At 39.8% G+C, this 16,217-nt stretch overlaps 1 protein-coding gene across 2 annotated transcripts in view; it reads left to right on the forward strand.

Annotated features, from left to right (window-relative positions):
• LOC122552713 (apoptosis-stimulating of p53 protein 2-like) overlaps positions 1 to 16,217 on the forward strand; it is a 100,130-nt gene that overhangs the window by 65,499 nt on the left and 18,414 nt on the right. For both annotated transcript variants that reach the window (XM_043695611.1, XM_043695612.1), the window contains exons 10-11: positions 5,710 to 5,868; positions 8,391 to 8,542. In XM_043695611.1, coding sequence (XP_043551546.1) covers positions 5,710 to 5,868; positions 8,391 to 8,542 — 311 coding nt within the window. The remainder of the gene's footprint in view (positions 1 to 5,709; positions 5,869 to 8,390; positions 8,543 to 16,217) is intronic.

The raw sequence follows: 16,217 nt of genomic DNA on the forward strand, positions 1-16,217 counted from the left end.
TCCAGATGCCTTTTAAATGTTGCAATTGTACCAGGGATAATATCGACAGAGTTGAAAATGGGTAAGAGACTCCTCTCCAGATTAAGTCTGATCTTCTTGGACCTAGGGGTGAAACAGCATTAGCAATGCCAATTCTGGACACAAGACTTCGCCAAGCAAGTGACACAGTTTGATACAGGGGATGATGTTTAGTTTAAGAATCACAGCAATGGCCCTTCCTGGGTAAGAAACATGGACAACACAAGGTCAGGATCAGTGATGTATAAAGCTCAGGTAGGTGTGATCCTGAACAAGCACAACAACCATATCATAGCCACAAATTTGCAAACAGTACAGGAGCAAAACATGCCCAACCCCTTGGAACAGTCAGAAAGGCTCCCGGAACCCATGAGTTCACCTTCTCCATCAGGCGTTGACTAGTCCTCAGAATAAGATGGACGTGACAGATGTAGCTCCTTCAACATCATAGCTGCCATAAGAAATCGTGAAATTTTACTGGGTCACCCCGAATCAAGAGGTGAGCTCCCATGTGTTAAACACAGCCTGTATTGGACACCGAATCGGAGGAGCCTAGCCCAGTGCTTAAGATGCTCTCCATGGGAAAGGATCAGTCTATTTCTTCACACTAAATGGTGTAGGGTATAGGGATTGCAATGAGTTCCCTGATTGGGGCTGTTAATCTGGTCCAATCTGAAAGCCCTGACTGACACACAAACCGGTAATTGTCAGAGATGCTGACCCTCTGGATGACTGAATGAAGCAGTACTAAAGTCATGGACTGTTCGTGTGTAAATAAAGGATGATCCTGTGCAATTATTTCAGTGTGGGGACATGTGACGTTATGCACTTTAACAGGAAAAGTGGAGGAACAAGACTGCGGAAAGCTAAAGAACATCCAAATTAGATTGGTAAAAGGGAAGACAAATGAAATGTTGATCTTTGCTTCAGGGGAAATGTAACATGAATGTGGAGAACTTTACTAAAATTATACAGGTTGTTCTGCTATAACATGACAGTTGTGTTCTTCTGGAACCTTGCGCTATAGAAAATTTAACTGTGGGGAACCGCTGTAGAAATTGCGCTGTCGAAGATTGCACTTTGGAAAACCCGATACACCTGTTCGGCAGAAAGTTTGCGTTTTGTACAAAACATCCACAGTTTGTTAATTGCGTTATAGCCAATTCACATTAACTCAACGCACATTATAGAAGAACTACCTGTAAAATGTACTAGTCAGACCAGAGCCTGCAATTTTGGGCCACTTCCGTAAGGAAAGATATACTGGCGTTGGAGGCTGATACCAGTTATGGAGGGACTGCATTATAAAGAGTGGTTGAGTAGCCTGTGCCTGTGTTCATTAGAATATAGAATGAGGTGCAACGTTATTGAAACATAAAAGATTCTTCGAGAACTTGAAAGGGTAGATGTAGAAAAATTGTTTCTTCTCTTGTGGGAGAGTCTAAGACCAGAGTGCATCATCTCAGAATAAGGGGTCACACATTTAAGGAAGAGTTGAAGAGGAACATCTTCTCTGAGGTTTGAGAATCTGTGGAATTCTTTTCCTCAGAGGGCTGTTGAGGCTGAGTAATTATGTATATCCAAAACTGAGAGATTTTTAATCAGCAAAAAAATCAAGTTACAGGGATAAAGCAGGAAAGTGGATTTGAGGATTATCAAATCAGCTGCAATCTCATTGAATAGCAGAGTAGATTCAATAGGCTGCATGGTTTACCTCTGCTCTTGTGTCTTAACTGCTTTCCATTTTAGCAAGTTGGTAGTTGTAACTATTTCCTATCCAGCACGTTACTCTATATTATCTCCAGTTCCCTTTCTGTTTTAAAAATGCTCCATTTATAATATTAGAATATCTAATTTGGCTAACCTTGTAGGAAACAGAAATATGTTCCTTCACACAATTTCCAATAGATTTGTGATGGAAAGGCTCCCAAAATGGTTCTGTGTGTCTATCAAATGATTGACAGAATTGTTCAATTCAAGTTTTCTCATTTCTCCCTGAATAAATTAACCGATTTCATTTTACTGAACCTATATTTTAATTGGTTTTGTTTAACAAAGGTTAGGGCCAATTAAATGTGTAAACTTCCCTGCCCCTTACTGTGAACAATATGATCTGCTTGAAGCCTGTACACGTGTCTTTGTTGAGAAAAGTTTTGTCTTTATCAGTGCTTGTAAAAATAATGGCTACTTGAACAAGATACCAAGGAGTAACTTGTATCATTGGAAAGAACTCAGAAAGGAACTAATCTTCCACAGAAGGCAAGAAAAGAGAAAGGTTTTGCTTATGTTATGGACCAGGCCAGATCCCCTCAAAGTATTTCAAGAATTTTTCTGGAATTTTTTCTTGTTTTAAAGGCAGATGTCATAGAGTCAGAGATGTACAGCATGGAAACAGACCCTTCGGTCCAACTCGTCCATGCTGACCAGATATCCCAACCCAATCTGGTCCCACCTGCCAGCACCTGACCCATATCCCTTCAAACCCATCCTATTTGTATACCCATCCAAATGCCTTTTAAATGTTGTAATTGTACCAGCCTCCACCACTCCCTCTGGCAGCTCATTCCATACCCGTACCATCCTCTGTGTGAAAAAGTTGCCCCTTAGGTCTCTTTTATATCTTTCCCCTCTCACCCTCCACCTATGCTCTCTAGTTCTGGACTCCCCAACCCCAAGGAAAAAGACTGCCTATTTACGCTATCCATGCCCCTCATAATTTTGTAAACCTCTATAAGGTCACCCTTCAGCCTCTGACGCTCCAGGGAAAACAGCCCCAGCCTGTTCAGCCTCTCCCTATAGCTCAAATCCTCCAACCCTGGCAACATCCTTGTAAATCTTTTCTGAATCCTTTCAAGTTCCACAACATCTTTCCGATAGGAAGAAGACCAGAATTGCACACAATATGCCAACAGTGGCTTAACCAATTTCCTGTACAGCTGTAACATGACCTCCCAACTCCTGTACTCAATACTCTGACCAATAAAGGAAAGCATATCAAACGCCTTCTTCACTATCCTATCTACCTGTGACTCCACTTTCAAGGTGCTGTGAACCTGCACTCCAAGGTCTCTTTGTTCAGCAACACTCCCTAGGACCTTACTATTAAGTGTATAAATCCTGCTAAGATTTGCTTTCCCAAAATGCAGCACCTCTCATTTATCTGAATTAAACTCCATCTCCCACTTCTCAGCCCATTGGCCTATCTGGTCAAGATCCTGGTGAAATCTGAAGTAACCCTCTTCGCTGTCCGCTACGCCTCCAATTTTGGTATCATCTGCAAACTTACTAACTGTACCTCTTATGCTCGCATCCAAATCATTTATGTAAATGACAAAAAGTAGAGGACCCAGAACTGATCCTTGTGGCACTGCACTAGTCACAGGCCTCCAGTCTGAATAACAACCCTCCACCACCACCCTCTGTCTTCTACCTTTGAGCCAGTTCTGTATCCAAATGGCTAGTTCTCGCTGTATTCCATGAGATCTAACCTTGCTAATCAGTCTCCCATGGGGAACCTTGTCGAACACTTTACTGAAGTCCATATATATCACATCGACCGCTCTGCCCTCATCAATCCTCTTTGTTACTTCCTCAAAAAACTCAATCAAGTTTTTGAGACATGATTTGCAACTTTGAGGGATCTGTGGAGTGCACTGCCAGCAGTGGCTGTAGAGTCAGATACATTTGGGACATTTAAGTGACTCTTGGATAGGCACATGGATTATAGTAAAATCAGGGGTATGAGGGTTAAGTTGATCTTAAAATAGGATAATAGGTCACCACAACATTGAGGGCCGGAGGGCCTGTATTATGCTGTACTGTTTTATATTCTGTGTTCTCAAGTGACAGCATCGTCACACATACAACAGAAAGTATTAAATCTTCAGATAATTTATCCGTTTTCCCCTTCAACCATGCTCTTTTTGGACACTTCAATGTTGTCCAGGTCTTTCTGCGTTTAGACATGAGTTGCTTCAGTACCTGGAGAGCTGTGAATCATGTCAAACGTTATGCACCATTTGTGAACATTCCCCATTCCGCCCTTATGATGGAGGGAAGATCATCTCAGAGGCAAGTTGGGGCAAGTTGGGGCAAGAGCGCTATCCAAGGACCTCCCTCAGAACCAGGAGACCCAGTTTTGAATCCCACAAGTTATCAAGTTGTGTAGTAACATCTCTGAATAGGTCAATCAGAAAATGTTCACCGTAGGACCTCCTGCAGTGTTGTTGTGGTGTTGAAATGACTAGCAGCAAGTTTCTTATTTATCTGACTTCCCCGTTCATTTGAACTTTATTTGATGCTGTGAAGCATGTAAAATATTATTGACAAACTCATGCATTTGCATATCCAATAAAGCACCATTACCATAAATATGAGCAGTTACTTACCTACAAGTATACATTTAACTTAGCACAAAAAAGGCAGTGGAAAATATTGAAAATGTAAATCTGTAGTATTTAAATCAGTATTTTCATTTTTCATAAACTAAATCCGAAATTAGTATGTTACTACATCTCTGTTTTCAACCTGCAATTCGGCATAATTAGCCTCTTAGAGTACACTGGTTTCACTTTTATGAGTTGGAAATATTTAAAATCGCTGTCATTTCTGCCCTTCCCAGTTATTGCTTTCTCTTGATGAGAAAATGGTAAATTTTTCAATCTGATGACAGTAAAGTTGTGAGAATGTGTCAGGCTAAATTTCATGGAGGCCTGGGAATTTGCAAAGTATTACTAGAATTGTACCAATGCAATAAATATGAACGTGTACTGACTTGGCCAGCAAATCTTGCAAGTGGTGTTACTAATAGCAAGTGTTCCTGGGTGCAAGTGACATGCAACTTTAAAAGGGCGGTATAACATTTCATGTCATTGGGCAGTTAACATTTCCTTATATAGGTCTTGTTAATGTCTATTTGTACAGAATGCTAAAATCCTCCAATACTCATTAATCTCCAGTCACAATAGTGGATAATTGTTCAGAATGCATGGAGGAGGGGTAGTTCAAGTATGAGTATAAAAAGATTATTGTGTGCTTGCATGTACTAAAGGTCAGTCATCTCATTTGTTCCTTTCTGATTTAACAGCAAAGTGATGGAAGAAAAAGTAAGATTTGTTTTATTTTGAAATGTAAACTTCATAATGTTTAATATGCTCATTTTCTGGACTTTAGATTAGATTAGTTTTAGATTACTTGACTTGAAAGCAATTTTTATGATACTTGGTTTTGGATAAGTAACTAAAAGAATGCTGAATCAAGATAACTGTATTTTTTCCCTATGAATTGAATGTATATGATTTTTCTTTTGTTCATAAGATAATCATCCAGTAATTCTACTCCTTTTGCTATTCACGTATTGGGCACCAACTTGAAACTGAGAAGATAGATGAAATACTCCTAAATTGTGAAAACTCATACATATATGCAAAAAGTTAGCAATGACTGTCTACTTAGCTATTGGGGATATTTGCTTAATAGGGAGTTTCCATGAAGTTTTCAAGTGTATGATTACGAGTTATGTTGAGTGGTTGTGAATTGCAAATTAAATAGGCTTGGGTCAGCGAACAGAAGGTGTTATTGTCCATTTAAAGGTTACAGCCACCCAAAATTCCAGTGAAGCAAGTTTTCAGCAACAGTGACAATCTCTGTTCTCAAAACATTAATAGCAGTTACATTTTTTTTTGTTCTCAGCTTGCATTGGGTCTCCGACGCCTTTGCAGACGCCACCTCAGACTCTTCCCGAACGGAATGAATTGATTGTTGGTGTCCCTGTTCATCAACCTGCAGCTTCCTTGAGTACCGGTACCTCAAACTTAGCTAGAGGAGCATCGATATCCAACACATGTCAAGGTAATATCTGTGTCCGTGTATTATTTTTGCATTTGAACTTTGTGGTACACCATGAATGGCATGTATTGTTATGATTGGATTTTTTTTCATTCATTTTTGAGCAACAAACAAAACAGAAAATGCTGGAAGAGTCATATTGGGCTTGAAATACTAACACTGTTCCTGTATCCACAGATGAGTTCAGACCGGCTGAGGTTTTCCAGCATTGACAACTTTAATTTCAGATATCCAACATCTACAGTATTTTATTTATTTTGTGTAAAATGAAATTTCTTTCATGCATGTTTGTTCACTTTTAATGCAAAATTGAAATTACAATTGCAATCAAATAGTTTTAAGACGACTGGATGGGGAAGCAAATTAATTTTTTTCAAAAAAAATCTCTTTCCAATTAAGGAAATGAATGGGTAACTGACTTTTAGCCTTTCCTGATGCCACCTTTTGCACAGATACTTCGATACTCTATATGATTAAATAACCGGGTGACTTTTTTCCTGTCTCCCCATTTGATAAGTGAGTCAGATTGGGAATTTGGTGCGACCTAACTTCTTTCCCAAAGTATTAGTTTTCAGAATGAGACTGAAAAAGTACAGATTTGAAATGTCACAGATGAGGTGCAAATGGCCTGGAAAGCTGCTACTGTTATCCCATTATTCTAAATAGGAGGAAAGGGTAGGTGAGGATCCAAAATTGAATGAGTGGCAGGAAGTAATGTGCAATGGTAGAGAGATGTTTCTGAAATTGAAAATCTGTTTCTGGTGAGGTTTCAAAGATCCCGGTACTGGGGCTCTTACTGCTTGCGTAATTATTAATACTTTGGACTGAAATACAGGGGGCGTGATCAAGAAAATTGAAAATGACATGAAAATTAGTAAGGTGGTAAATAATGGGAATAACCAACTAGTCACGTGGACGGAACAGTGGCAATTGGATTTCAGCCTGGAAAAGTGTAAGGAAGTGCAGTTGGAGATTGCTAGCACAAGGGATTACATTATGAATGCTAAGACCCTGAAAATACTGAGATCTGAGGGACCTCTGTATGCATTTCCACAAATCAGTGAAGGTAGCAGGTCAGGTAGATGAGATTAAGACGACATAGGGGAATCATGCCTTTATTAGCTGTGCCATAGAGCAGGGAGGTTATGTTGAAACTGTATAAATTGGTTAAGTTACAACTGGAGGACTGCAAACAATTCTGGTCTCTACACTGTAAGAAGGATGTGATTATACTAAAGACAGTGCAGAGGAGATGTATTAGGGTGCTACTGGGCTGGAGGCTCTTAGCCAAAAAGGAAGATTGAGTAGGCTGGAGCTGTTTATCTTGGAGCAGTGAAGGTTGAGAGGGGGTCTAAAGTGTCTGAATTATGTGGCATAGAAGGGATGGATAGGATGACACTTCCATTAATAGAGAGACTGATAGCCAGATTTAAGGTAAGGGCGATAAAGCTAAGAGGAAAGTTGAGAATTTTGCTCATCCAGAGATTTTAAATATTCATCCCCTTGATGAGCAAGGGGATATAAGGGGTTATTGATGGGGGGGTGGGACTGTGGAGTAATCCAGGAAGCCAATATCTTATTAAATGGTGATGCAGGCACAAGTGACTGAATTGCCTGCTCTTATTCCTAACTTGTATTTTTATTAGAAAATCTGGTAGCAGATTCCGGTACTGCTCGACTGGCATCAGGTTTTTTTAATGTTTGCACCACATGTTTTACAGAATCTGGCTCTACACACACTTCCTGTAAGTGGCCCAAGTGTTCCTCATGGTCTGACATTCATCTTTGTCCATTCTCAATCTAAATAAGTAGACTTCTAGCAATCATAGCAGAACCCCTTCTCTATATACCAGCTACTAGAATGGCAGCATGTGAAATGATTGTCTGATCCAGAAGAAGACTGATATAACTTGTACCTGACCAAGTATCAAACTTTGAATCAACAAATAATGTCAGATAAATATAAGTAGTTGAATAAACAATAAATAACATACAATGTTGACTCTTGGAACATAATAAAGAATATTATCAATATAGACTTTAATGAGTAGTTTATTTAGGAATGGCTGATCCAAGAGGTCTACAGCCGACCAATGAACATATCCCGTACTCAAAGGTATCGCCAATCAAAGCTCTCAATCAAATTCACTACCTAAACTGCACCTGGTTATTTGATCTATGCCATTGTTACCCAAGTTAAAAATCACACAACACCAGGTTTTAGTCCAACAGGTTTATTTGGAAGCATTAGTTTTCGGAGCACTGCTCCTTCATCACGTAGTTTAACTTTGACCATCCCAGTCCGACACCAAATCCTCATCATTGTTACCTAAGGTCAAGTTGCCTCTGCTAAAATTGTGAGAACTTGTTGGCAATTCAAAGAAAAAGTTTAAAAGTGCATTTCAGATAGAAGTCTTGTTTTTGCCATAGCCACTCATTGCATTAATCATTATTAGCTTTTGTTAAATTTTGAAGCACAACCAAAATAAATAGTTGAACCAGATTTTTTAATGTGACTTTAACAGTGGGTGATGGTGATGTTGTGATGAGAGACAAGAATGATAAGCGAGTCCGTTGCTTCTCCATGTTTGAATCCATGGATCCTCCTACAGGAATTCCATCTACTGGAACATTAAGGAAAAACCAGAGCAGTGAGGACCTTCTGCGGGAAGTTCAGGTATAGATATGAATGTTGTTAAACCATGTTTAAAAGAATGATGTAATTTCTAATGTTGACATCATTCTTCCTCAATCACAAAATGTAATACAAATAGCAGATCTTGATGTGAAGCATTTTTAAATCCCTCCCATTTCTCCCCCTTTCCCAGAAGCCACCAGCTGTTCCCTTTCCTGCTCCAATACTGCCTTCCTTCTCCTAAATTGTCCTTCCACTGCTCCGCTCCAAACTACCACCAGCTTTTCATTTCATGTCTTGAAGCCTCCTGCCCCTTGAAAATTCTGTTACTAATAGGTTCACTAATGAATCTAGTCAGAGACAGCCTATAATTGGAGGAGTGGCTCCTTACTGATCCTGTCAGCCCAGTATGCATGTGATGACTTTTTTTCTGATTAATTGCCCCTGGATTGATTTTGCAAAAGCATTTTGATGGATTTCAAGAATGAATTGGTCCACCATCCCTAGGTGTTTTGAACACTGACCACTCTACTCCTGGCTGACTTTTTTTACTCCTTCTAAATGAAAGGTGTTTTGATGGGAACATGGCTGAATCCTACTTGCAACGTCTTTCATTGGAGTTAAGGACAAACAAATAAGAGAGTATAAATGGAAAGAGTTAAATCATTACCAGCAGTTGCAGTCAAAAAAAATGGGGGCAGTTGTTACTATCTGAAATTGTTGAACTCCTTCTTGAGTCTAAAATGCTGTAAAGTGTGTTATTGACAAATGAAGTGCAGATCCCTCAGGTTGCATTAAACCTCAGTGAAACATTTTAGAAGACAATGGTATGAGATAGGAGGAAGGTGGAGATTGAAAATACAGATGGTGGAACCTCTGGGTCACTGAACAGACTGAACAGAGGTACTCTTCAAAACAAGCATGGTGGCTCAGTGGTTAGCACTGCTGCCTCGCAGCGCCAGGGGCCTGGGTTTGATTCCGACCTCAGACAACTGTGTGGAGTTTGCACATTCTCCCCGTATTTGCGTGGGTTTCCACCGGGTGCTCCCACAGTCCAAAGATGTGTAGGTCAGGTGAATTGGCCTTGCTAAATTAGTGTTAGGTGCATTCGTCAGGGGTATATATAGAGCAGGAGAATGGGTCTGGGTGGGTTACTCTTCGGAGGGTCAGTGTGGACTTGTTGGGCCGAAGGACCTGTTTACATACTGTAGGGAATCTAATCTAATCCCATTTTTGACAGGATTCCCTGCAGTATACAAGAGCTTTCGCCATTAACTGTAAATACAATTTACTAAATGGAAATAAGCAAGTCGATCACTATTTCATCCGGCACAACAATTTTTTTGGATGGTGGAAAGAGAGGGATTAAAAAAGGTGTTGCATCTCTTTGCATAAGAAGGTACCTTGGGATCATTGGGGTTAATTGAAGAGTGATACAGAACAGTATGGAGGGAATGGTCCTTTCCGAATGTTGAAATATGAGGGAAACTGCGTATTTGTTGGTGACATCATCTTGTGTATATGATTGACATTGGAGGTTGGTAAGGTAAAAAGTGAAGTCAAGGGTGCCTGATTGTGGTTCTGAGTGAGCTAGGTAGGGGTGAGATCAGGAGTTAAAATAAATTGGCCAAGCAAGATGAAGGATCCTGTGATTCACAGTGGAGAACATAGAACAATACAGTGCAGAACAGGCCCTTCGGCCCTTGATGTTGCGCCAACCTGTGAACTATTCTCAGCTCGTCCCCCTCCACTACCCCAAAATCATCCATGTGCTTATCTAAGGATTGTTTAATGTGGCTGAGTTGACTACATTAGCAGGTAGGGCATTCCACGTCCTTACCACTCTCTGCGTAAAGAACCTGCCTCTGACCTCTGTCCCAAATCTATCACTCCTCAATTTGTAGTTATGCCCTCTCGTACAAGCTGACGTCATCATCCTAGGAAAAAGACTTGCACTGTCCACACTATCTAATCCTCTGATCATCTTGTATGTCTCTATCAAATCCCCCCTTAGCCGCCTCCTTTCCAATGAGAACAGACCCAAGTCTCAGCCTTTCCTCATAAGAGCTTCCCTCCAGACCAGGCAACATCCTGGTAAATCACTACACCCTTTCCAATGCTTCCACATCCTTACTGTAATGGGGGGACCAGAACTGTACACAATATTCCAAGTGTGGCTGCACCAGCATTTTGTATCATTGCAGCATGATATTGCGGTTCCAGAAGTCAATCCCTCTACCAATGAAACCTAACACACCGTATGCTTTCTTAACAGCACTATCCACCTGGGTGGCAACTTTCAGGGATCTATGCACATGGACTCCAAGATCCCTCTGCACATCCACACTACCAAGAATCTTTCCATCGACCCAGTACTCTGCCTTCCTGCTATTCTTCCCAAAGTGCATCACCTCACACTTAGCTGCATTGAACTCCATTTGCCACCTCTCAGCCCAATTTTGCAGTTTATCCAAGTCCCCCTGGAAACTGTAACATTGTTGCAAACTGTCCACTACTCCACCGACTTTAGTGTCATCTGCAAATTTACTAATCCATCCACCTGTGCCTGCGTCTAAGTCATTTATAAAAATGGCAAACAGCAGTAGTCCCAAAACAGATCCTTGTGGCACTGGACTCAGACTGAATATTTTCCATCAACCACCACTCGCTACCTTCTTTCAGAAAGCCAGTTTCTAATCCAAACTGCTAAATCACCCCCAATTCCATGCCTCTGCGTTTTCTCCATCAGCCTACCATGTGGAACCTTGTGTGTGTGCAGAAATGTATTTTGATAGGAGTAATATGGTGGGACAATATTACAAATCTAAAGGGGGTGAAGGAACAGAGGAATTTGGATGAATATGTGCATAAATTACAAGGGAGAAAAACAGGTCTATATTGTGGCTAAAAAGGTTTTTTGGAGCATCTTTGATTTTACTAACAGGTGCTAGAACCCTTGCTAATTTTTCATTATTTGTTTTATTTTTGGCTTGGAGTTATGAGCTATAAATTGTGAGCTAAAGGTGACTTTTGGACTGTGGGTAACAGCTTGTGTTAAAGAGGAAACAAACCGAACAAGCTTTTGTTTATGCGTGAAGCTAGGCTGTAAGTTGAATGCAGGATTGTTCATGATCATAAGGTTCTATAGAGCTTTGTCACTGGGAAGAGCATTGCATTTTGGGCATTTTCTGAGGAAAAGGAATCTGGATGTTGATGTTAGTGTTTAGATTTGAAAGCTCCAAGCCTAACCGTCCATGAGCAGCTTTTGGAAGTTCAGAGAATAACAAATTAAGTTATAAGTATTACTGCCTTGATCTAAGTCACCTCCCAAAGGTGACCTGATTAACATTTCAGAAAATCAACCACGATACCAACATCTGTTCATTGGAATAACAATTGTGAAAACTAAAGTAACCTCACCAATTTTGATTTTTTTTTATCCCTTATCTCTGCATGCATTTTTCTGTTTATCTTTTGTGTTAATGAGGCTGAAAACAAAAGTTTGTGGGTTTAGAGAATAGACCAGATAATACTCTGGTAATAATTGATTTCATGTAAAATTTGACCTCCTATTTTTGGCCACATAACCTGGAATTTTCCATATATCTTGTAAAAGTCGATCCTAGTTCTTCACAGACAACAAATCACTGTTAATGTGTCAGTGCGCTGGCCGTCACATCCCGCTCCAGCTTTCCAGTCTGCTGGTTGTTCTGCTCCACTCTCGTTCTTCCAGTCTGTTGACTGATGCATTCTGCTCTGGGTTTTCAGAATTACCATAACACTTTTTTTTTCATTTGGAGATCAGTTAGGGCTCTGCTAATGATATGGTATGAATTTTGACTAACATGAATTTCAGCCCTTCAAAGGTAGTATCCATGTAATAGTCGACCCTATAAATTTAACATTAAAAGTAGTCAAAAAAGTTTGACTTACTCAAGTGTACTTTGTTTAATTTCACTCCAAGTTACTTTTTGTAAATAAATTGTGAAGTCTTTTGTATAACATACAAGTATTAAGGGGAGGCAATGGCCTTGTTATATTATCAGTGGAGTATTAATCCAGAGATCCAGATAATGTTCTGTGGACCTGGTTTTTTAATCCCACCATGGCAAATATGAAATTTAAATTAAATAACAATGTGGAATTAAGAGTCTAGTGACAATCATGAAATGATTGTTAATTGTTACAAAACTCATCTGGCTCACAAAGTCCTTTAGGGAAGGAAACTGCCATCCTTCTCTTGTCTGGACGAGAAGTAACTCCAGACTCTCAGCCATGTGATTCACTCTCAACTGCCCTCTTAAAATTTGTGATAAATGCTGGCCTAGCCAGCAACACCCTTGGCCTGTGAATGAATTTAAAAGAAATAATAGCTGGTGTCTGGAATTGATTATTTGCATTGTATTTTCAAGACAGATATGGAGAAACTTGGAGATTTGAATAGAGTCCTGTCATGAAGGAAGGCAGGTTATTCTGGAATTGGTTGTTCAAAAGTCTAATCAGGAAATATTGGAGTTAATTTTGAGGGTCTTTGAAGGTTTCAGTTTTACCATATTATGAATGCAGATACAGAAAAGCGGATTTGGCCATGATATTTGTGTCTGTGTCAGAGGTTGTGTTAAACTTGTCCAGAGCTCAGCTGGTGTGATGTATTCATATCTTGATACTATGCTTTGGGAAAGATGTGAAAGCATTAGAGAGATCAGAAAAAATTCACTACCATATTCCCAGGGATGAGGAAGTTCAGTTTTTTAAAAATGGATTGAAGAGAAGGATGAGACGATATTTGATCATGGCATCATGAGAGACCCAGGCAGACTAAGGAGGAAAAGTGTTCCAATGACAGGAATTATTGAGGACAAGACGGCACAGAATTAAGCAGAATAATACAACATAAAAATATTTTTACATATCAAGTAGTTGTGATCTGTAATAAATTGTGTGTGTGATGGACACGGGTTCATTGAAGAGGGAATTGGATGTTCTTTAAAAGTGAAGATTGCATAAAGGAAAAAAAAGAAATTGTTCTCTTGAAGCGCAGATGCAGTAGGCTAAATAGGGGCCTCATGTGTTGTAATAATTCTGTGATTTTAAAAAGAATGATCGCTTGAGGAAAATGAAAACATTGTATCAAGGATTGTATTCTCAAAACAGATATGGAGAAACTGGGAGATTTGAATAGAGTCCTGTCATGAAGCAGGCCAGGAGAAAATGTGAAAGGGAATACATTTACATTGTAATGTTGGTTGCTAGAATAGAGGAGACGTGGACGAAGGGAAGAGTTGCAGCTGAGAGAATCAGCAGTGCAACTCATCGAGATGGATAAGTAATGAAGCTAAATAAGGTCCCAATCAAGGACCGTCCTCCAACAGTGCTGCAACTTTCCTAGTATCACATGCATACCCTGTCCGGCCAGGAATCTAATAACGCTACAAAGGCAGCCTTATCTCTAGGAATTTGAGAGGCCATGGTGATTGAATTAAATTGGCAGTGTCGAAGAGCTGCAGTGCTCATAGGGTTCCAGGGCAACCATAGGTGATCTGGAAAAGTCAACTGTATGTACGGAAACCTCTCAAAGAAATTTTCATCATAGAGTTAATGCTGATAGAGGGAACCTTCATAGGCACTTCCACTTTGAGATTACCTCCTTTGATTCCCTGTTTTCCAGCAGCACTTATTTTCCACATTGGACATTGCTGTGACCCTTCAGTTGAGTTGCTCATGTTGCCTGATCTGTCCACTATCCTTAGTTGCACAACTATCATAAAAGATGCCTCATATAGTTCCTATCAGCATGCACAGGCTCAGGACCAATGCATAATTCTGCTGTCAGACTCCCGATATTCACAAGATTCAGCTCTGAATTTGCCTGAGTCTCTGGTGCTGGACTACCACTGTGTCTGAGAGAATTGGGTTTTTGAGTAAGAGTCGGAATTCAGAAAATTTCATGTTGGATCTATGGGTGTTAATTAAGACAAAATGAATCTTTTGTATGAAGTAACAATTATGTTTAGGTGGCATTAAGTAGGGACCTCCCTGAAGTTTCAAACCTTTACACACGGTGGCACAGTGGTTAGCACTGCTGCCTCACAGCACCAGAGACCTGGGTTCAAATCCCGCCTCAGGCGACTGACTGTGTGGAGGTTTGCACATTCTCCCCGTGTCTGCGTGGGTTTCCTCCGGGTGCTCCGGTTTCCTCCCACAGTCCAAAGATGTGCAGGTCAGGTGAATTGGCCATGCTAAATTGCCCGTAGTGGTAGGTGAAGAGCAAGTGTAGGGGTATGAGTGGGTGACGGATCGGTGTGGACTTGTTGGGCCGAAGGGCCTGTTTCCACACTGTAGGTAATCTAATCTAATCACTGCATTTTTGTGTTTAGTGAATGAATTCTTCAAATCTGCAATAGTTTTCTCAGTGAAATGCTCTATTTAATTGAAAATGTATTTCAGAATTGAAAACCTGTTTTTTGAAATCTTATTTGCAATAAATATATGAAAATTATGGGACTGAATAATTAGAAAATACATTTGCTCTTGCTCTGATGTAACTGTGGAAGTTTAAAACATTAATCAGTTTGATATTGCAATTTCTCCCTGGATCAAACTAAGCTATCTTATTTGTTAGTACAGGTATCTTTTTGTTGTTTAGATTGTTTATGCATTTGATCATTAAAGGAGTATCAATAAGAACTTAGATTTATTTATATAATATCGGTTCTGCTATAACAAGCATTTCTTCAATTTGATTTGGTTATAACCCAATTGAAGAATTTAGACCATTATTTATAAAACAAAAACTTTCCTTACTTGTATTGGCTGTTAGACAAAGCCAGCCCCATTTGTTTAAATGGTGCTGCTATTACATGATTTTCTTGGATTGCACAGGAACAGAACTAATGTGTTATATCAGAACAGATTGCATCCTTAATATAGAGAATGTGTCAAATTGATTTATGGATCAGAATATGTAAAAGGAATAGTGAGATGATGAAAAAGCACTAGAGGTGAATCGCAAAAGCTTCATGCAAGGGCTAGCTACTGGAAGTTTAAGAGGAAGGGATCTGGAGAGAATTGTCGAGAAACCAACTAGCTGAAGGATATACTGCCAGTAATGGGGTGGTGAGAACGATGAGAATTTGAGATATAGAATGTTCAACAAAATAAAATATGGCTGGTGGAGATTTAAGAAATAAGATGGAACAAAATGGTTGACCGATATGAAGAGAAGATGAAGGATGTAAAACCTAAGACGGTAAGCGCAGGAGTAGGCCATTTGGGCCTATTAGCCTTCTGCACCTTTCAGTAAGATCATGGATCATCTGGTTGTGGTCTTAGCTCCACTTTGTTATCTGCATTTCATAATCCTGAGCCTTAAATAAATTTGACCTCCTATCTCTAATACCTTCACCTATTCAAGGATTTGAGGCAGTCAGAGTCAAATGTAGGTAAGTGAGGACAAGTGTAATAAATAAACAGTGCATAATGTTGGAATATAAAGTTTTAGTCAAACTGATGTTTCAGTAAAGTAATGGATGGATGATGAACTGAATTAATTTAATGTGACAGTGACAAAAGGGTTCCAATAGTAGGAGGCTGAAATATGGGCAGAGATAGAGAAATGTGTTCTAATGGAGTTGCACAGGGGTCAGAGTTGGGACCACAACTCTTCGTATTATGCATTAATGATATGGATGATGGAACTGTCAGCATTGTGAATAAA

The sequence above is a fragment of the Chiloscyllium plagiosum genome, chromosome 9 (genome assembly GCF_004010195.1).
Source record: "Chiloscyllium plagiosum isolate BGI_BamShark_2017 chromosome 9, ASM401019v2, whole genome shotgun sequence".
Taxonomy (NCBI): Eukaryota; Metazoa; Chordata; class Chondrichthyes; order Orectolobiformes; family Hemiscylliidae; genus Chiloscyllium; species Chiloscyllium plagiosum.